General features: G+C 37.9%; 1 protein-coding gene across 2 annotated transcripts in view; it reads right to left on the bottom strand.

Moving 5' to 3' along the window:
- Positions 1-408: 408 nt before the first annotated feature.
- The window catches only part of Wdr70 (WD repeat domain 70), a 192,754-nt gene continuing 171,346 nt past the window's right edge, over positions 409-21,816 (bottom strand). The window contains exons 12-16 of one of the 2 annotated variants that reach the window (XM_090332029.1): positions 21,344-21,444; positions 18,427-18,506; positions 16,190-16,306; positions 15,123-15,285; positions 409-575 (exon numbers count right to left, since the gene is read on the bottom strand). In XM_090332029.1, coding sequence (XP_090188155.1) covers positions 488-575; positions 15,123-15,285; positions 16,190-16,306; positions 18,427-18,506; positions 21,344-21,444 — 549 coding nt within the window. In that variant the 3' untranslated portion in view covers positions 409-487. The remainder of the gene's footprint in view (positions 576-15,122; positions 15,286-16,189; positions 16,307-18,426; positions 18,507-21,343; positions 21,445-21,816) is intronic. The other variant, XM_090332028.1, reaches the window with a different exon arrangement.

Raw genomic sequence — 21,816 nt, forward strand, 5'->3', positions numbered from 1 at the left:
AATCAAATGCATACTCCGCATTCCTAGTATGGAAATGCTTTCAGTTTGAGCTCAGTTTTAATTGCTTACAGTCATGTAAACAACTGTTGTGACACTATACAGAAGTAGTAACCCTTTTGATCTCTATTCCTATGTTCCTAGAACTGCTCTGGACAGATGTATATTTCAATGCACATTTTCCCTGATAAGATTATGAGAATCTGCAAAGGATCAGTCATTGTTTAATAATCTCCAAATACCTATACTATTTTGGTAGTAGGCTAAGAATCTGTTTCATATTTACTTATAACACAGCTTATAGTTGTAGGTAAGAAAATGCAAGCACAATTGTGTATGATAGCTACCAATCTTTGGAATGAAAAGAATGAATACTATTCATAAAAGTTTTTTTTATTTCATATGCAACAACAAAAGAACACAAAATAATGACTCTGCCCCATATCCCCACCCCCTCACCCCCGTGAAAACAGCTCTCAAATAAGATTCTTCAAATTTTGCGTTTTTTCCATTCCGGTTCATTCTTTGCTTCTTCATCATCAGATTCGACTTGGGCAAACATGGTTTTGGGCTGAGTCCTAAACAAAAATGTTGAAAGAGACAAACATAAGTGTTTACCATATTATGCTTTGCATCTTTCATCAATGAAAGTAAATCTGGGGATTTATTATTTCTAAATTATTAAATACAAATGATTAAACTTCTGACAAAGGATAATGGGAATTTAATTATATTCAGGGAAAGAATCAAACTTTCTTTTGAGTATAAATCTTTTCTTTAAATAAAATGACAAATTCAAGTTCCATGGAACAAATTGAAAAATCAATGAAACTTCACACATTATAACCAGGCCTCATTATATATAAAAGGACAAATTATAGTCACCAAGCAAGAATGTAAATGAACTTTATTTGTAGTTTTTTTGGTTACTCTAGATTTAAGTAGCCTAAATACATGATTGTGGTGCATACAAAGAATAGAATTTGCATAGTTTTCTTATCTAATATTTTATTTGAGCCAGTAAGTGTTGGGGCCTAGCCTCCATCTCTGAGGCCTGATTCTGGCTCAGCTGCAATTAAAGGGCTTTGTCCAGGCATTCGGTCTTTTGCATACCTCTCTTAAGGCATCTCTGTGTATGTGACTCGATTGAACCCCCCGCAGTTTCGCAGGTCTCGCAGCAGCTCAATTCTAGCACGCTTTCCTGAACCTGTCCTGCCCAGTACCTGAAAGCCGCACCCAGACCCTTAGTGGTAGCACAGAGGCCCTCTTCCTATTGGCTAGCTTCCCAGTGCCCACCTTCTCCTACCCTAACAGTATATAACTGTCTGACGCAATAAAGAGATGAGAGCATCTGAGAGCATCAGAGAGAACAAGAGATCAGCAGAAATCAGCAGAGAGATCTGATGCGCTTTCATGGTTAACACTGCTTCTGACTCAGCGTGGTTTTTTCTTCCCCGGTGATTGGGGGAGGGCTGGGTCTTCGACACTTACCATCTCGCTCGGCTCCCGGGGGACTACAGGCTGGCCCTGTGTGTCCCTCCCCGTTCCCGTGTTGCTGCCCCGAGAGGAGCAACAGCTGGTGACTTTATTTGTAGTTTTTTTGGTTACTCTAGATTTAAGTAGCCTAAATACGTATGATTGTGGTGCATACAAAGAATAGAATTTGCATAGTTTTCTTATCTAATATTTTATTTGAGCCAGTAAGAAAATTAAAAACAGCGCAAATTAACCACCTTGATTCCCACACTCAGATCATGCACTGAACACTGCCACCACATGTCAGGGTACATTACTGACCACAACATTAATATTGCCATCTACTAGAATTGTTGAAATACTGCACAATGTATCTTTGCATGAGGCCTTTCTGTACTTGAAAAGTATATCAATGATATGCATTTTATACCATTTTTAGAAAACAATTCCAAAAGCATGTCAAAAGGCTATATATAGTATGTGTTCCTTTTTGTCAAGCTGTGGGTGATTTTCTTCTAAACACAATTCTATTATATTATGAAGGTATATAGCATATTTTAGATTACATCTTTATCTAGAGTTCAATTCATAATATTATGGCTAATTCCAAAATGGCAAGAATGATAACAACAACAATAATTCCATTTATTTGGCAAATGAAAATAGGGTTAAAACTTTACATTACCTCTGACTGTTTCTTTTTATCCTGGGGAGAAAGAATAAAACATCCACAACTCATGCTGATGTTGTCTGACATGAATCATGTTCTATAATTCCTTGTGTATAAGTAGTCTCAATTCCTGTCTCTCTAGTTACCTCCTGCAACTACCTAGAGCCCAAGCTGTCCCCAAATACAATCCAGTTTGTAAAACTTGTTGTCACTTCAAGACTCTTATGACACCTACGAACAGGTCATAGCCCTAACATTTCAGAAAGCAGCTGCAGATTTTCATAGGCCCTTGAGTTGTTGAATTATTAGAAAGCAGGGCCACACCAAAGCAACTGGTGCTTGTTATGAAATTTGGCTTTTAATGTCCTTTGAATTAGAGACTTAATTGTGTGGGGGAGTATGTGTGTCTGTGTATGGGGGGTGATAGAAATGATGCTCTAAGGATATGTGACAATGTTTCATAAGACATAAGCTCACTAGGGTTAAAGGTATAATGAGATTTTAAGACTGAGAAGTTATAATGCTTTCATATATATGTATCTATGCCTGAGTGGCAGACGATAGGAAGAATGGGTTAGAATGGGATTATTTCAATTCATGTAAGGGGTTATTTTAAATACTCTACCTACTCCTCAAAGTGCAGCAGGTTGGTGGTTAACAAGAATCAGTGGAACTATTTACTAATCCATGAATCAATGTGGATGGTAACTGTTAAAAATGGGATTATTTTCTTGATTTCTCCTTCTGTCTATGTATTGCTGGCATACAGAAAGGCTACTGATTTTTGCAGGTTGATTTTGTACCCTGCCACTTTGCTAAAGTAGTTTATTAGTTCTAGGAGTTTGGGAGTGAAGTTATTGGGTCCTTTAGGTATACAGAGAACCATGAGGCAATGCTTCAGTGGAATAGAAGTGGACTATACTCTTGACTGAAGAGATGATTACGTATGTACATGCATTTATTAAAACCTCAAATATGTGCATTTTATACTTCAAAAATGTGAACCATATCTTAATATTTGGGCATGACATAAAAAGCACAAATAACAACACAAAAAGATAAATTTGAGAACATCAAAAAATTTAAATTTCTATGTACCAAAAGATACAATCAACTGAGCAAAAAAAAAGACATTTATAGAAGAAAATATTTTCAAATCATAGACCTAAAAAATGCCTAATATCTATAGAACTACAAGAATAGCAAAATTACTTCACCAAAAAATGGGCAAAGGATCTGAATAGACATTTCTCCAAACAAGTACACGAAAAGAGTCCCTGCATCATTAAGGAAATGCAGAACTAAACTGTAAGATATTAATGAACGAAGGGGCAGAATAATATTCAATGCATATCCTATAATGGGTTGGGAGGGCTTGGAGAGAATGATGAAAGAGATGATATCAATCATGATGTACTATACTTAAAAACTGACATGTTAGCCGGCCACCAGTGGCTCACGCCTGTGATCACAGCCACATAGAAAGCTGAGATCTGAGGATAGCTGTTCAAAGCCAGCCCTGGCACGTGAGACTCTTATCTCCAATTAACCACCAGAAAACTGGAAGTGGAGCTGTGGCTTAATGCAGTAGAGTACGAGCCTTTTGCTGAAGAGCTCAGGGACAGCACCCAGGCCCCAGAGTTCAAGCCCCATGACTTCCCCCCCGCCCCACAAAACCTGATATGTTATATAGTAACCCCTTTGTACAACTAAAGATAATAAAATACAATTTAAAAACAAAGCTGTGAAAAAAAAATCTCCTATTCTCCTACCCATGTGGCACAGGTACCATCAAGAGTAGCCAGAATGTAGAGAAAATGGTTTTACTGCACTTTGCTGACAGAAAGATAAAATTATACAATTACTAGGGAAAAAACACATTAAAGGTCCTCAAAAAAAAAAAAAAACAACAACAACCTGCAGAATATTAGTACCTTGTAATCCAGAGATTCTTCTTCTAAGTACATACCCAGAAGGATTGTAAGGACAATACCCAAGTTCATAGCAACTACTAATAACAATCAAAGGTAGGATCAATCCAAGCATTCACGGACAAGTGGTTAAACAAAATGTAGTAAACACATAAATGGAATACCATTCATCCTGAAAAGGGATAACATTCTAACATGCTGCAATATAGTGAATTATTTTCTTTTTTAAGGGAGACAGGGAGTACTGGGGGTTAAACTCAGAGCTTTATGCTTGCTAGGCAGGAGCTGTACCCTACCACTGAACTCACATATCCCAGGCTTTTGTTTTTTAACCTTAGTTTTTGTTTTCTTTTTTTTTTTTTTTTGCCAATCCTGGGGCCTGAGTACTGACCTTGGGCTTTATACATCAAGGCTAGAGCTTTACCACTTGAGACACAGCACCACCTCTGGCTTTTTTTCTATGTATGAGGTACCAAGGAATTGAACTTGTGTCTTTACACATGCTAGGCAAACAAGCTTACCATTAGGCCAAACTCCTGGCCCTGTTTTCTCGTTTAATAAATAGGATCTCATGTTTACAAATGGGCTGGACTGGACTGAGAGCTTCCTGTTTATACTTCTCCCACAGCTAGGAAGCCCCTATTTTATTGGTGTCTCATGAACTTCTTGCTTGGTCTGGCCTTAAATATGAACCTCTTGATCTCTGCCTCTTGGATTACAAGGCAAGAGTCACCATGTGTGGCTGCAACAAAGTAACATTTTACTGAGTGAAATAAATCAAGTCACAAAAAGGAAAATACTGTACAATTCTACTTATATGAGGCAGACAGCAGTAGCCAGACTTATAAAGATAGAATACAGAATGGTAGTTGATCATGCCTGGGTAGAGGGGATAAGAGGTATTTAATGGAAGTACAAAGAAATGAATCCTCTTTGTAAACCCAAAGGATGTACCGTGGGACTACATATACTGTAAAATGTTATGGCCTAGAGTTATAATTTTCTTTCAATTCAATTCATCCTGTCCTCCAACATTCTTAGAGCATAGTTAATACGTTATTTGCTGAATGAAGAGTATGTTTCTTTTAGAAAATGTTTTTCAATTTTATGTAGCATACTGAACACTACACTAACAAATGCCACCACTGTTTTATAGGAGCATCGGAATTCATAGTCTCCAACTTCATTACTCTTCTTTCTTTTCAGTAATTTGTATCTTTCAATTTATTTCCTCAGTCAGTCTTTTGAAAACACCTGGAAATTGATGCTTGAGAAAGATTTTTAAAATCTGATTCATGACTGTCTGGGCATTACAAATGGGTTTCTTCAGTCATCACTTTACCAAGACAACATGGAACAGCTATGATTGGGCAATCTAGCAAGGTTAAGAACAGAATTAGGAGACTTCTTCTCTTGGAAATGGATTGGGCAATCTAGCAAGGTTAAGAACAGAATTAGGAGACTTCTTCTCTTGGAAATGGCTTAATTTGCCTGTGGCATAGAAAATTACTATAAAAACAAATCAACCATGGCAAGCAAAACCCAAATACACATGCAAAATGATAAAATATTAATAAATTTGAAAATATCAAAAGACTTTTCTAGAAATGCCTACTTACAAAGCCAAGAAGTAAAAAACAATCACACAAACTTTTTTTTTTTTGTGGGGGAGGAGGGAGTGGGTTATGGGGCTTGAATTCTGGGCCTGGGCGCTGCCCCTGAGCTCTTCAGCTCAAGGCTACCACCCTACCCCTGAAGCCTCAGCCCCACTTCCCCTTTTCTAGTGATTAATTGGAGATAAGAGTCTCACGTGTTCTTTAGTGCCCAGGTTGGCTTTGAACCAAGTTCCCTGAGTAGCTACGATTATAGGCATGAGTCATCATGCCCAGCTCACACAAACTTTTAAATGAATTAAATCTGTGTGTTCCTTCCTGGGTTGATTAAATGAATTTTTTACACTGATCTTAACACAGACTCTATCAGGTACTTATACAAGAAAGTAGAACAAACCAAAGAAAAAAACCTATAAAGGGACTTACTAGAAGGAAGTGGAGATGAGACATCACATTCAGCCACACATATAATCGCTATGCATACCCAACAGGTTCATAAGCTCCACTGGACAGCCAATAAAGCCCATTTCATTGAAGTCAGCTCCAGCCACACTTCTTTCAGTGGTTTATGGCACACTCTTACTCATTTTTATAAGTACATAAAGCCTGAACTTACAAAGAGTTGATGTGAAACTTTCATTTTCTAATTGGATTAACTTATTTGGAGAAGAGTAAACATTTTTTATTTGACTATATATGTCAATTTGTTTATCATCAAGGAGAGTAGGTTAGATACTTATTACTGCCAATGTATTAAATAAACTAAACAGAGGAGGCTAGAAGTACTTTTGTTTCACTTTATTTTAGCTGTAGTATACTCTGTTTTTGCTAATAGTAATATGATTTCATGAAACAAATGAAGTATAAGTAAATGCCTTTCTCAAGTCTATAAATTCTGATTACATAATTCTTATTGATAATGAATTTGACACACCCGCACACATTATTTTTTACAAGAAGCTGATTCTCAAGGTTATCTGTGCAAAATGAGTCTTTTCCAGCAACTGTGAATTACAAACAAAATGATAGGAATCCAACAAAAACCAAATCCCACTCAAAAGAAGTTTGTGTCAAGTGTGAGTAAAGATTTCTTCTGCACACCCGGTGTTTGGCCTAGTAATAGAGTGCTTGCCTAGCATGCACAAAGACCTGGTTTAATTCCTTGGTACTACATACATAAAAAAGCTGGAAGTGGTGCTGTGGCTCAAGTGGTAGAGCACTAGCCTTGAGGAAAGCCCAAGGACAGTCAGTGCTCAGGCTCTGAGTTCAGTCCCCAGGACTAGCAAAAACAAAACAAAACAAAACCATTTTCTCTGTAATAGGATTTTTTTTTGGTTCACTGTTTAATGAGAGACAAAGTGCCACAGGACAGTCTTTTTCTTTTGGCCAAGCTCTCACCTATGTTGTCTACCATGTTCTCGTCATCAAAAGGTTTTGCGCTCCAATGGAAAGTTCACAGTCACATTATTTTTAATCCTGGATGTTCTATTGATATGATTCATTCAAGAAGTAGAAAGCCAAGCCCTGGACTAGTTGAATGAGTATAAGGGGAAATCACTCATAGCATTTAATCATTACTATGAGAGTATAAACTATAGGCTTTTCTTTTCTTTTCTTTTGGCTACAGTCCCACTGTTTATTATGAAGAAAACCTCAAAGCCAAAGTCAATTACAGCCATGACTTGGCAATTGGACATACTTGTTAACCCTGTTAGAATGAATATGGCCTAAAGAACTCTGACCCAGTCATCACAATTGCAGAATTATTAAGACTAAAGGCTTGACCAAAAGATTTTACTTGAAATGATTCCTTTTTCTCTAGTGAAGAGCTAATCAAAGATGTTTTCCTTTAAATATTAGGGTCACTTTAGAGGAGAAGCAACAAAATGCTTCTAAATAAACAATTTTCTACTGTCTTCAGGCAGTGTAGAACATAAAAAAGTAAACATACCTTATACTAATAAATGGGGCATGCTAAGTTATAACTGTGTGAGAGTTCAGAGATTGTGTGAGATAAACAAATGGACCCAGCCAGGCACTGGTGGCTTAGGCCTGTAATCCTAGTTACTCAGGAGACTGAGATCTGAGGGTTGAGATTAAAAGCCAGCCTGGGCACAAAAAGTCTGTGAGACTCTTATCTCCAATTAACCACAGAAAACCGGTAGTGGCGCTGTGGCTCAAGTGGTAGAGTGCTAGCCTTGAGCTGAAGAGCTCAGGGACAGTGCGCAAGCCTAGAGTTCAAGCTCCACAACTGACAAAAAACTAAACAAAACCAAACCAAATAGACCCATGTAAAACCTGTGAAAACTGTGGGAGCAAAATAAAAACAAAAGGAAAGAAAACCAGAAAGAACCTTAGAAGATCACTATAAACTACCTTATTATAAATTTGAATGATTAAACCTTTCAAGAATATGGAGGGTAGAAATAAGTCAGGACTCCTCAGTCTTCGCACTTATAAAAGCTACATGTACTACAATTTCTATGCAAGTGCTTATGAAAGCTAGGGACTGGCTCTCACACAGTCCCACCCTGTTAACATCATGTATAAGGAAAAGTGACTTGATGAAAGTAAGAAGCCTCACCCAGCAGTGACAGATTAGAACCAAACTGAGGACTTGTGACTCTCAGTCTAATGTTTCCTTTGCTAAGCCATATAAGCTCACAAAATCGTCTTTTTTTACTTCATTGTTACTCAACTCTCCTAATAACTACTAGTAGTTACACTGTGATAAGACTGCCCAGAAGCCCAATTTTGAAGAGAGGCTGCATTTGAATCCTAATTCTGCTCCTTACTATTTACAGGCGTTGGTAAATTACAAGCTTCAGTTTCCTCATCTATAAACTGGAAACAACAGAACTTACTCATAGAGCTGTTGTGAAGATTATATAAATAATATATATGAAGTTTTAAAACAAGCCTGACATAGTAAAAGTACAATAAAAGTGTCATTGTTATAAAGCTTGTTTTGAAACATTCTTCACTTCATGCAATCTACTCATTTTTCAAAAGTTATATGGTCCATATAATCAGTAAAAAAAAAATCATGTTAAATACAACATTGCAACTTGCTATTTTTTAAGTCCTGGAGTAAATTCTTCTGTTATGGAAATAATTTACTGTGAATCTCTATAATTGAAATGGCCTCATCTGAGTAAATTTTCTTACAAGAAAATCATTTGTGGTTTAAATAATGACTTTTCTATTATTACCAAATATGAGTTTGCAAAATAATCATTTAGGGGTATTTCTTAAAAAGCTGATTTCCAGCCAAATCTCACAGAGTTGGTCTGGTGTGGAGCGTAAAAATCTACATTTTTTAACCCTCTTCCGTTAATAGGAAGCTCATAAAACCACTCTGAGAAACACTGGCCTCTATACAGGAATATGGTGGTCAGGAACAATCATCTATATGTAACTCAGGGAAAAAGGGCATTTTTCTTTCTGTGGCTTTATACCTCTTCTTGATATAGATAATATATAAATCCTCACTTGCTCACAAAATAACCTTAACTGTTACCTATGGATGCAACCTGATTTTTAAATGGCTTCTTTATTGATGGAAATGATATTTTATTACATACACAACCATACATCCATCTACATATCCTGTATCATATGAACCAGCAATAATGGCACCTTATTTGGCAAGAAAAGTGGTCATAGTTGACAGAGCTGTCAGCCTGTCAGGCTGCTGGCCAGGCCCCATGCTCCCACACACATCTATCCCTATCTGATGTGTAAGCTAATAGCATTCTGGATCTACATCCTGCCCACTACCCTGCCAGTAACTTTCTCCTCCCTCCAGCAGCATCTTTTAACAAGAATCTGTAACCAAATCTGCCTATGTGTGGCTGAACAAGACACTTCTGTGATCTGCTGTGTTTGAAACCTGCATGGTGATTACATTCAAACTTAACGTAAAGTGTTCAAAAACTCTTGATGATTATCACAGGTGATCATGGGCAGGAAGGTAGATTTGGGGAATGTTTAATTGTGCTTTTCTAAGTTAAAGCAAGATCCAGCAAATAAATCTTCATTTCATCACTGACAGAAGTCAATTGCAGTGAAGAAAAACAACCAGACAGACACACATTCTCAGTTACAGTGACCTTTTTGAAAAGAGCCTTTTAAATACTAGCTTCCCTTCAAACACTTCACCACTTGGCAGTAAACAGTATACTCTAGCAGGTGAACACAGGAGCTACAGCCCTGCAACCTTGGCTAACAAACTGCATGACAAACACAGTGCCATGAACTCAGTTAGCATGTAATAAATGTAATGTGACAAAACTGGGTGGTCCTGGCCTTTGCCAAGTCTCTGTGTGGGGTACTGCTCTCTGTGGGGTGCTCTTCCTAGGTGTCTGCATTTTCCTCCACTTCACTCTGGGCACTTCAGTAAAAACTCTTATTCTGACCACCCTTTCTAAAATATTCCAAGTTTTTCTTTTTAGCACTTACTATCATCAAACATTTAGGGATTTGTGTTATTTTCTTCCTCTGTCTTACTAGAACATGAATTCCATAATGGGGTTATAATCCTACCTCCTAAAACAGTAGTAATGCTCAGTACATCTTTGGAATAAACAAAACAAAAAGAGATGATTATTCCTTAATTCTTATATGTATATTTTCAAAGTTACTATGTTTATGAGGAAATACCATTAGACCGAACCGTATAAAACTGCTTTTTGACATTTCTTACAAAAATGCTAATTTCATAAGGCTTAATCTAATAGAATCTTTCCCCTTGCAGTTAAAAGTAAGAAAAGTAAACTCTCATCAATATAATTCATTATGGTTCAGGCCTAGTCAATGTAAATAAAGATGAAAAAGGAATATGAGGCGTAAAACATGGAACAATGAAGACAAACATTGTTAACATACAATTTTGTACCTAAAAGTCCCCAAAATTTGGATAAAAATAATTGAAAGCAATAAGAAAATGCAATAAATATATAGACACAATATATAGATACAATATGTATATTGTATATATGTAATATATACAAACACATATAAATATGTATATATATATTTATGCACATGGTATTTCTATAGCCAAAGGACATATATATTATAGAAAAAAGTAAAAAAACAAACTTAAAGAAAATATATTTCTAAAAAACCTTAAAACTGTTTAAGAATGTAGTGACAAACTAAATATAAGACATATATTTTCCTTAGTTTGAAAGGATCACTATTATAAAATACCATAACATAAACAAAGCAAAATTTTTAAAAAAACCACTGGAACCTACTTTATTTAAAGTATTACAATCAATATAAAGAAGAGTACTCAACAACAGGCAATGGGAAAAAGTCAAAAGCAAAATTTACAAGAAAAAAAGATTTTAACACTTTAATGTTTCTTAAAATTCTAAAATGCAAGTGGAAACTGAAATGATTTACAAATTTTCACCTATCCGATTGGCAAAGATATAATTAATATATTATCTTGGCAAAGCTGAGGGAAAAAAAAAACACTGATTTATTGGGTAAGCTGGTAAAAAATGTCTTGAGGAAAATTTGGCATTATCTAAACACATTTAAAATGAATATATCCTTTCACAACCATTCTATTTCCAGTTTTATATATGAGGGCAAACATGTATAGCTGCATATGTTAACTTCAGTTAGGAAAGCTAAAGATTGAAAATGATATATCTGTCCTTCAAGAGGGTAATGTTTTAGGAAAATATATCTATATAATGGAGGATAAAAGGAAAATGTATTTTTTAAAATCTGGCCTAATGTCCAGAAGTACTAAGAACAAAAGCCAAACATTTCTTGTAAGAATTGTTACATATACCTATGACTTTAAACAATTACTGTATCTATATATGCATATCTGTATACTTATACATACATTCTCTCAAAGTAGTAAATGTTAAGTAACAGGGAGGCTTTCCAATTGCCATTCTACCCTCAGTATTTCTGGACATTATTTTCCAGTACAAATGTATTAATTAAGGGCTCAGACATGTATTATATATTAAATTGAAGTTGATCCTTTGTCTAAGTAATTTATTTTCAGATATTAGAACAGTAACCTGAAATTCCAAGGCTAGGTTCCTGGTGTGGGTGGCAGCAATAAGTTGCTATCTAGATTCTAAAAGGTATGTTCATTTTCTGGAAATATCAGTGACTTATTTTATGTGTTTATTTTGTGGCAGTTAGACATCAAAATGATGCACACCATAGTTAACAAATTTTAAACTCTTAACTTTGTTCTCTCTCCTTTCCTCAGCTAATCATTAGCATATTTCTAAACAGGATTTCTCAAGTATTTAAAGACCTTCTAAACAATAGAATACAACTGTTCCACAGCAAGGCATAGTGTCTCACACCTATAATCCTAGCTACTCAGGAGGCTGAGATCTGAGCATCCCGGTTCAAAGCCAGCTCAGGCAATACAAAAGTTGTGAGACTCTTATCTCCAATTAATCACTAGAAAATAGGAAGTGGGGCTATGGTAGGGTGATAGCCTTGAGCTGCTGAGCTTAGGGACAGCACCCAGGCCCAAGGAATGGGCAGTAGCTTTGAGCTGAAGAGCTTAGGAACAGTACCCAGGCCCAGAATTCAAGCCCCATAACCCCCCCCCCAAAGAAAACAAAATAGAAGGCATAATCTTTGAGCTTCTCTGACTGCCAATAATGTGTTGACTATATTATCTTACATGCACACACATTCTATGAAGACTAAATCTATACTTGTTAGCGGGCAACCTTGATATGACCCTCTTAGTTTTCATAATGTTGTCCAACTCAAGACTCAGAGATGTTCCATCTGTGCTGTTTAGTTACCAATACACACTGTGAACAACCACCATCAATTTTGCACTGTAAAGTATGTGCTATTACAACACATTTAACAGAGGACACAATGCTTGAACTCCAAAGCACTCAACTCCATTCAGCAATTTTGTTTAGTGTGCTTTCACTCACAATTGCAGCTTCTATCTCTGAAGCTCTGGGGAGTTGGCAGGGCCTGAGAATATCTTTTCCCTCCTTATCTCTAGTCACTACCAAAGACTACCAGATAAGGCAGTCTAGATAGTCCAGTGGTTATAGACATTCTAACCACAAGCTCCAAATTTCAGCTGTAGGACTGCCAAATGAACCACCCTTGGGACTTGGCTCAATATTGCACCCTTGCTTATTTCATCACATTCGTTTATTTCTCTAGAAATATGTCCCGGTGAAGCCCTTCAAATGAAAGATCTCAGAGTCTTCTCCTAAGCTAAGATAATGTATTTTTCTTTTATGAAAAATAGTCCCTCAATGATCAGTAGATGGGGGTAAATACAATACGATATGTAACTTGAATTACTTCATAAGGAATTTTTCCCAGCATGCTAATGTTTTGAAAACTGACCAGAAATTGGGTGTGATAGTTCCATTTATAAGCCTGTAATCCCAGCCACTTAGAAGATAAAGATCGAAAAGGACAAAGTATGAAGCCAACACAGGCAAAAAGTAAGACTGCATCTCAACAAAATAATTCAGGTATGGAGATTCTACTAAGACAAGAGTAGATAGAAGAATTATGGTCCAAAGTCAGTCCCAAGCAAATTTCTAAAAATAGTTAAAGAAAAAAAAAGAGGTAAAGAACCTAGGGCATTCATTGGTTCAAGTGGAAAAAGGAGAGAAGGATAAAAATCACTACTATATAAATACCCTAAGTGTTATAGGCAAATCCACTCATGGACAAAATTAGTAAAAATTTGAGAAAATACAGGATTTTTATCATGTAAAAATATAACCCCGAGAAATTTGTCAATTCAAGATATGATCTATCAATTTCCAGCATTATGTGAAGAATGTGGCAGATATCACTTTATTCAAATGACTAACATGAACAATACTAGTTTCATATCATGAATTCCCTAACAAGATGCACTGGAAGAATTTAACATCACTTATCTGTTGTTTTTGCCAAAGAAGCATAGTTTATGAGAAAATACAAGGCAAACACCAACTAAAAGTCTACAAAGTAAGCAACCACTACTCATTAAGAGCATCAAGGTCATGAAAGACACAACAACAATATGAAAGACTGCTATAACTGAAGGAAACCACAGAGAAATAACAACTAAACTCCTAGAAAAAAAAGTACATGAATGGACAAATCAATATTTTTTTTTATTGTCGGGGTACTATATAGCAGGGTTACAGTTACACTCATCAGGTAGTGGATATATGAAATCTTGAACACTGATACCCCTTTTTTCCATGTTTTTCTGCCACTTTCTTATATAGCTGAGTTAACATTATACCAGTTTTAAACCCAATATTTCAATAATTAATTGTACTATATTTATGTAAGGTGTTAACATAAGGAACAGTCAGAGGAAGACTTCATATGAACACTAAACTCCATAGGCCTTTTGGGGAGAGAGTACTGAAGTTTGAACTGAGAGTTTTGAACTTCCTTGAGCCAAGTTTCTAGATCTTTACCCTCTGTTGTTTTTGAGAGTTTTGCTTTTTAGCTATTCTAGTCTATAGTAAAATCTTTCTATTTACACTTCGCTAGTAGTTAGGATAACAGGTTGTACTAACCCACCTACATTTATTTTTTTTCCCCTGTTGAGATGGAGTTTAAACTTTTATGCCTGGGCTAGCCAAGAATTATGACTCTTCTGATCACAGCTACTTATACAGCTGAGATAAATGGCATGATCCACTGAGTCTAGCTATAAGTTGAGGTGAGGTCTTGTGAACTTTTTGCCCCGGATAGCCTATAACTATGATGCTTCAGATCTTAGTCTCTCCATTAACTAGGATCCTAGGCATGAGCTACCAGTATCTAGTCTCTGTATTCACTTTTAAAATGAATTATAAAATTAGTTCTAATAAAAAGCTTCTTCAATATAATTCTGATGCAACGTGTGTGTGTATGGGGGTGTGTATGGGTGTGTGTGTGTGTGTGCGCACGCGCACACGCTTATTTTTTTTTGCCAGTCCTAGGGCTTGAACTCAGGGCCTGGGCACTATCTTTGGGCTTTCTCAAAACTAGAGCTCTACCACTTGAGCCAGAGCACTACTTCTGGCTTTTTCTATGTATGTGGTACTAAGGACTTGAACCCAGGTCTTCCTGCATGTTAAGTAAGCACTCTACCACTAGGGCACTCTCCTGGCCCTCAACAGATATATTTTGAAAAGTTACCATTTTAGTCCTAAGATATAAAGGCTTAGATTTGAAAAGAATCAGTTCCTAACTCATTCTTCATGCTCAAGCACAAAATAAGAACTGGATTAAGTTATAATAAAGTATCATTGTTTGCTCCTCCTAATTCATTAACTATAATTTCTAATTTTTTAGGGTTTTTTTTTTTCATGTGGGAGAATGAACCAGAAACTTATGCATACTAAGCACATACTCCACCACCGAGCTACACCACCAGTCCCCATTTTAAAAAAGCTATTTTCATACTTGGAATATGCTGGAGAAACCCAATATGGGTTGTCTTCTGCTGCTTTGGCATGACGCAAAATGGCTTCTCGAGGATTACTGTCATCAGTCTTGTCCAAAGCAATGTTTTTCACAATGTAGGATGACAGAGTTCCTCCATGGGTCCCAACTCTGCCACCTCGACCTGGTTCAAAAGAAAAACATAACAAAAGAAAATCAGATAGAATCAGCATGACAATACATAGTTTTATCTGTGCATGCTATACTTACCTGAGCACAAATCTTAAAAGTACCCAAACATCAACCCTTTAATTCTAATGTAATCAGAATCAAAGAAAACATCATATATCAACTATCCCAAAACATTTTAAAACAGGAAGAGAAGCTGGCACAGTGGCTCACACCTGTAATCCTAGCTACTCAGGAGGCTGAGATCTAAGGATCTCTGGTTCAAAGCCAGTCCAGGCACTAAAAAGTCGTATCTCCAACTAATCATCAAGAAACAAGAAGTGGTGCTGTGGTTCAAGAAGTAGGACAGCAGCCTTGAGCTGAAGAGCATAGAGATAGTGCCCAGGCCCAGAATTCAAGTCCCACAGCAGACCAAACAAAAAAGAAAAAAACCTCTTTATTCATCTTCTAATAAGTGGCATGAGAAGCTCTACTTTATCAACAGACAACTAAATCATGGCTACTTTCTGCGTTGTGTGAAATGTAATATGGTCTGGATCCCAGTCAAATGTCCAATGTTGTAAATTAAACTACTATTGAGGGCTTTGGTTTTAATACTAGGTTCCAAGGAGTCCCAGAGCTCCACCAAGGTTACCTACAGGGCTCAAGGTGGAGATTGAACAGAAAGGGAATCAGGCCTCCTCCCTACTCCAGCAAAGTATCTCCACCTTTATCAGTATTATATACTGTAATTCTGCATCAGATCTTTATGCAAACATTCTGGCGCTAAAAAGAGATTTGAAAAGCACTACCCAGTAAAATCTCTCTGATGACCAGAAGCACCAATCTTCCCATCTCTGTACTGACTACCCCACCCTATCCCTCAACCCCTTTGTGGTTACTAGCTAGATCACAGTCACCTGGGCCTGCAACAGGAGGTTCAGGTTTGTGTGACTTCAGGGGATCCAATCTGTCCTTCTCCAGCTGTTTTCTTGTACTCCGTTGGCGAGGCTCACGGAACATAGGCAAGGCATGAGCTGCAAGAACACACATTTGAAAAATTTCATTATAATAATAACCCTTCATCCAAAAACATAGCTAAAGCATGACTAACTGGAACATGAAATGTAAGTCATAATGACAGCCTTCATCTAATAATAAAAGACAGTCTTACTGTAACGAATTAACTGTTTTTGTTTGATACCAGATTCATTGTTCACCTTCCTGGCAAGCAGCTAATGGCACTCAGGAAACACTGTGAAACCCTGTCATGGAAACCCTGATGAGGGCCCCCATGTCCCAAACCAGAGCTAGTAGTTAAAACTTAATTTCTATGGTTTTGAAAAGAACATAATATGTAACTGCCTTCTATTTTTTTCACTGGACCCGAGTGTGGATAATGCCAACAGCTTGCCTGTCAGCCCTGAAGTTTCCTCAGATGCCTTGTAAACACTGGAATCACTTCACACGTTTCTGAAATGTGACCACCTCTCAGGAGTTGACAACACTGAATAACCGGAAGGGAGGAGCACTTATCCCACTGGAACTGGGATAAAGGTTGCCATGAATGCAGAGGTGCCTGAATCTCCTGGCATGGGGAATAGATGGGGCTTTTCCTCTTCTACAAAAGGGTAAAAATCAGAGTCACATTTGTTGGTCGTGTTGAGTGTTTAAAATTAGATTAAAGAATGTAAAAGAACACAAGAATTTAGAAGGAAAGCTATAATATTCTGTCAAGAGGTCGTTGGTAAAGCATTTTTTCCTTGATCCCCCTCCACCAAAAACAATTTACCAAAATAAATGCTTTTGGGCCTTACACACAGATTTTAGTCTATTTCAGAAAAGAAACCTTTTCCATAGGTTCAGGGGGAAGAATGTAAACTCTCCCCCCCCTCCCCCAGTTCTGGGGCATAAACTCTGGGCCTGAGCAGTGTCCTTGGACTTTCTCAATATTAGAGCTCTACCATGTGAGCAACTGCACCACTCCTGGCTATTCTTCTGTGTATGTGGTACCAAGGAATCAAACCCAGGTCTTGGTGCATGCTAGGCTAGCACTCTACCCCTACTCCAAACTCCCGGCTCAGATTGTAAACTTTTAAAGAGAATTTACAACATGAAATGTATGTAATACCCCCAAAACTCTTTCATTATCTCCTTCTTCCCCCTGCCCTTCTTGCCAACAGAGACATGACCATATCATTCACAGTAAGACATGCCTGCCTTGAATCAGGAGAGCTGAAAACACAACTGCCCGTCATTCTGTCAGGCAACACAACACACAGTATTTTTAGGAAGAGGAAAAATAGCTTTTCACTTCAAACGACTGGAGGAATTTAAGTAGGCCGCGTGTAATTACATGAGCTAGACTGGTTATGACACTGACCTTAACACTTCTACTCTTGCAAAAAATGTCATGGGATCTCCTCACTGATCCTAAGGTCCAAGAGACTTTGTCTTATATGAGACCCACTGCCAGACAGGAACACAGCAATACAGCGCCCCCTAGGCCTTAAATTGAGACACTTGTAAAGTCCACAAGTCTGCTAATAACAATCAGTATCATCCTAGTTATCACCTGTTACAGATCTGAAGCCATGACTCTAGGAACAAAGATATGCAAGATTATTAATAAGTTGTGTAAGTGATAACCTGAAAGAAGCTACTCTGCTATTGTATTCTCCTCATACCTCAGGAGGTTAATTTTATATATGCTGCCAGAATGGTAATACATGATCACAGATCTGAAAGAAATGGGGAGACCCTTCATTTAATCTGCTCACTCTGCTCATGCATGCCAGGTTTAAAGTTAAGAATTTTAAAATTTCTTTAACATCCCATTACCAGTCCATGGTGAAGTTCATGGACAAACCCAAGCCACTTGATTCCAAGACCAGCACTCTTTCTTGTTTGTTCAGAGGGTGGGGAAAAAAAGGCAGCTATGGAGTAATGCATTCAGCTCCAATAGGCTGAAGATTGGGTCGAAAATTACACAGGACAGTCTAGGCCCCATGAGGAGTCACAGATGCTTAAGGATAGCTGTCACATGATTCCTATTCATTTCCACACAAATACATGTATCTCCAACTGAAGGAATTTTCTTTCCTTAATAAAGGAAAGATGACAAACTATGAGACTGAGAGGCATGCTAACTACTTACGAGTGATGATGTAGTCCTGGGTTAGAGTCTCAGCTTGTTTTGCCTTCCGCTGAGTTTTAACCACACATAATTTTGCTCCCCTGAAGGAGGAAAAACACATTATTTTCTTTAGTTCATCTTAAGAACAAAAAATCTACATCAAAAGCATCAGATAGCCGGGTGCCAGTGGCTCATGCCTGTAATCATAGCTACTCAGGAGGCAGAGATATGAGGATTGCGGCTCCAAGTCTGCCTGGGCACTAAAGTCCATGAGACTCTTTTCTCCAATTAACCACCAGAAAGCTGGAAGTGGTGCTGTGGCTCAAGTGGTAGTACGCTAGCCTTGAGCTGAAGAGCTCAGGGATAGCACTTAGGATCAGAATTCAAGCCCTGTGGCCTAGTGGTAGAGTGCTTGCCTAGCATGCCCAAAGCCCTGTGTATGATTCCTCAGTACCATATACATAGAAAAAGCCAGAAGTGGTGCTGTGGCTCAAGTGGTAGAGTGCTAGCCTTGAGAAAGCCCAAGGACAATGTTCAGACTCTCAGTTCAAGACCCAGGACTGGGGGGGGGGGGAGGGGGGCGCGGGCGGGAGGTGAGGGGAAGCATCAGATACTTCTGGAAATATACTCTGTGCGCATCACCTTGTCAAGTCAATGCCAACTGAGAGGGTTTTGGTGATACGATATTATTAAACTTAAAGAAATCCAAGACTGTCCAGCAAGTGATCACTACCAAGTAAGAAACAGAAAAGTAGGTAGCAGAGGATTAGGATACACTTTTTCTTCAGAAAAAAAGTAAATAGTTGTAACATATTCACTTAAATAGTAACATAATTAAGTAGGCTTTTTACCTTAACAGTTACAGATTCAAATTTTAGTTTATCTTCTAGATAAAACAGATAAAGGCATCCTGGGTTGTACACACTACAAGTGGTCTACGTCCACAAGAATACAAGTATCTGGAATGGAGTGAACACAGCAGCACTGCCAAAGTGCTACAGACAACAAATATCTACCTCTTTTTAGCAATGCTGAGCTATCCTGTTCAGAAGAAGCAAATATAAGCCAGGCATAGTAGATCAACCTGTAATCCTAGCTACGTAAGTGAATACTTTGGGGGTGGGGGAGGGGACCACAGTTTGAAGTCAGCCCAGGCAAAAAGTTCGTTAGACAATTCTCAACCAGTGGCTAGGCACAGTTAATGCTGTCATTCCCAGCAGTACCAGAAAGTACAAAGAGGGAAGACTACAGTAAAACTCCGTTCTCAAAAATAACCACTGTGAAAAAGGGGTTAGAGGTAAAAGTTTAAGAGTTAGAAATGCTTAGAAATCACAAGGCCTCAATTTCATTCTCCAGTATGGGAGGTTGGGGGCAGGGGGTAGGTAGGAAGCAGATGAGAAGAAGCAAGTACTTAAAAAAAAAAAATTTACAGATTCCACTTATAAAGGCAGCACCCTTTGAAAGGTAGTTTAACAAGGTTAAAGTGAAATAAACTTCCTTTCATACTAATTCACTTGCATTGTTAGTTTCTTTGCTAATAAACAAAATCCTATCTCTATTTTAAAGTTGTCATATATAAGTTCATCTTATAGTACAATGGTTTCAATTCCATCTAGCCCAAAACACTCTGAAGGAAGACAGAGAAGAGATGTCTGCTTCTATTTAGAACAAAATATAGTCAGTGAACACTTATTAATAGAAGATGGCATAGGATGTGATATCTCAGATCAAGTTTACAGAAAAGTCCAGTAAATTAAACATCTAATTTGGACTCGCTGTATCTTAAGAAACTGATCAGGGCTAGGAGTTTGGCCTAGTGGCAGAGTGCCTGCCTAGCAGGCACAAAGACCCAGGCTCAGTTCCTCAGTACTATATAGATAGAAGCTGGAAGTGGTGCTGTGGCTCAAGTGGTAGAGCTCTAGCCTTGAGAAAGCCCAACAATAGTGCTCAGGCCCTGAGTTCAAGCCCCAGAACTGGCAAAAAATAAAAACCGATCATCAGGGGCCAGGAGTTTGGCCTAGTAGTAGAATGCTTGCCTAGCATACACCAAGACCCAGGTTCAATTCCTCAGTACCACATAAATAGAAAAAAAAAAAAAAGAAGCTAGAAGTGGTGCTGTGGCTCAAGTAGTAGAGCTCTAGCCTTGAGAAAGCCCAAGGACAAAAAAAAAAAACTCCAAAACAAACAAATAAACAAACAGAAGTGGAGCTGCTGTGGCTCAATTGATAGAGTGTTAGCCTTGAGCAAAAAAGCTTAGGGATAGCCCCTAGGCCCTGAGTTCAAGCCTCCAGGAACAAGAAGTGAGTCTGAGTCTTTCATGAAGTTTCTAGACCCCAAAAATATACAAGTATGCTTAGCATTCACATCTATGTAGGCATAGGGTTTCAGAGGAAATCTGCACTACCCCTATTTACTGGCAGAGATAACCTTGCTAAGCATTCAAAGTAGAAATTGCTAGAAGCCCAAAAGAAAGAACTTGAGCTCAAGAGCTCAGGGACAATGTCCAGGCCTAGAGTTCAAGCTCCATGACCAATACCAAAAAAAAAAAAAAAAGGAAGATAACAAAGTGGTCATTTCCTGCTTTGCTAATCTCTCACGTGCATCACTACTAATGCCACTGTCCAGGGTGGTATACAAAGTGAGTGGGACTACCCCCTCCACACACACACACATACACACACACTCCTCTGCAACTATTCAGCTGAAGAACTGCAAAGCCCCAGGAAACTTTCACTTTGAATTTAGTGTGGATCAAGGGTGATATCTAAATCCTCTTTAAAGCTTAATACCAGGAGTTTGAGGCTTTACTCTGTGCCAGCTGCATTTTCTAAAAGGGTGGATCCCCATCAAAGGAGAAATAAATAAAAGCAGGAGAGAAACAAAGCTATTCACCCCAGTTGCTGTCATCCATCTAAAACAGGCAATACTTTTGAAATACCTCTGACTCTTGTTGGGGTCATAATAGACTTTTGCCAATCCATTTCCAGTTCCAACCATGATCTGGTTTAGCTTTGGATGCCACAGGCAGCGGACAACACTCTGAAAAGAAAACCATAAAAGTTAACTAAATAAGCCAAATAAAAATGGGAGAAAAATACTCAGTATGTCTTGTATGACTGACTTACTAAATTAAATGCACATCTTGATAGCACTGTAACTTTTCAGACATTTTCTTCTACATAGAAATATGCTCTTGAAGATCCATTGTATCATTTACTATCTCTGTGAAACTACCAAAATAAGAAAAGATGTTCTCTTCCAAGTATGAGCCTTCTTGTTCTGATAGCCATGAAACTACTAAGTTAGGCAGCCCAACTCTGTTACCATGTGAGACTGGCACCAAGGAATGCTGAATCCATGCATGCAGTTATGTTTACTACCAAAGCAGATTTAGATCTCAGTGCTTCATGC

The sequence above is a fragment of the Megascapheus bottae genome, chromosome 4 (assembly GCF_031878675.1).
Source record: "Megascapheus bottae isolate mThoBot1 chromosome 4, mThoBot2.hap1, whole genome shotgun sequence".
In the NCBI taxonomy this organism is placed as follows: domain Eukaryota; kingdom Metazoa; phylum Chordata; class Mammalia; order Rodentia; family Geomyidae; genus Megascapheus; species Megascapheus bottae.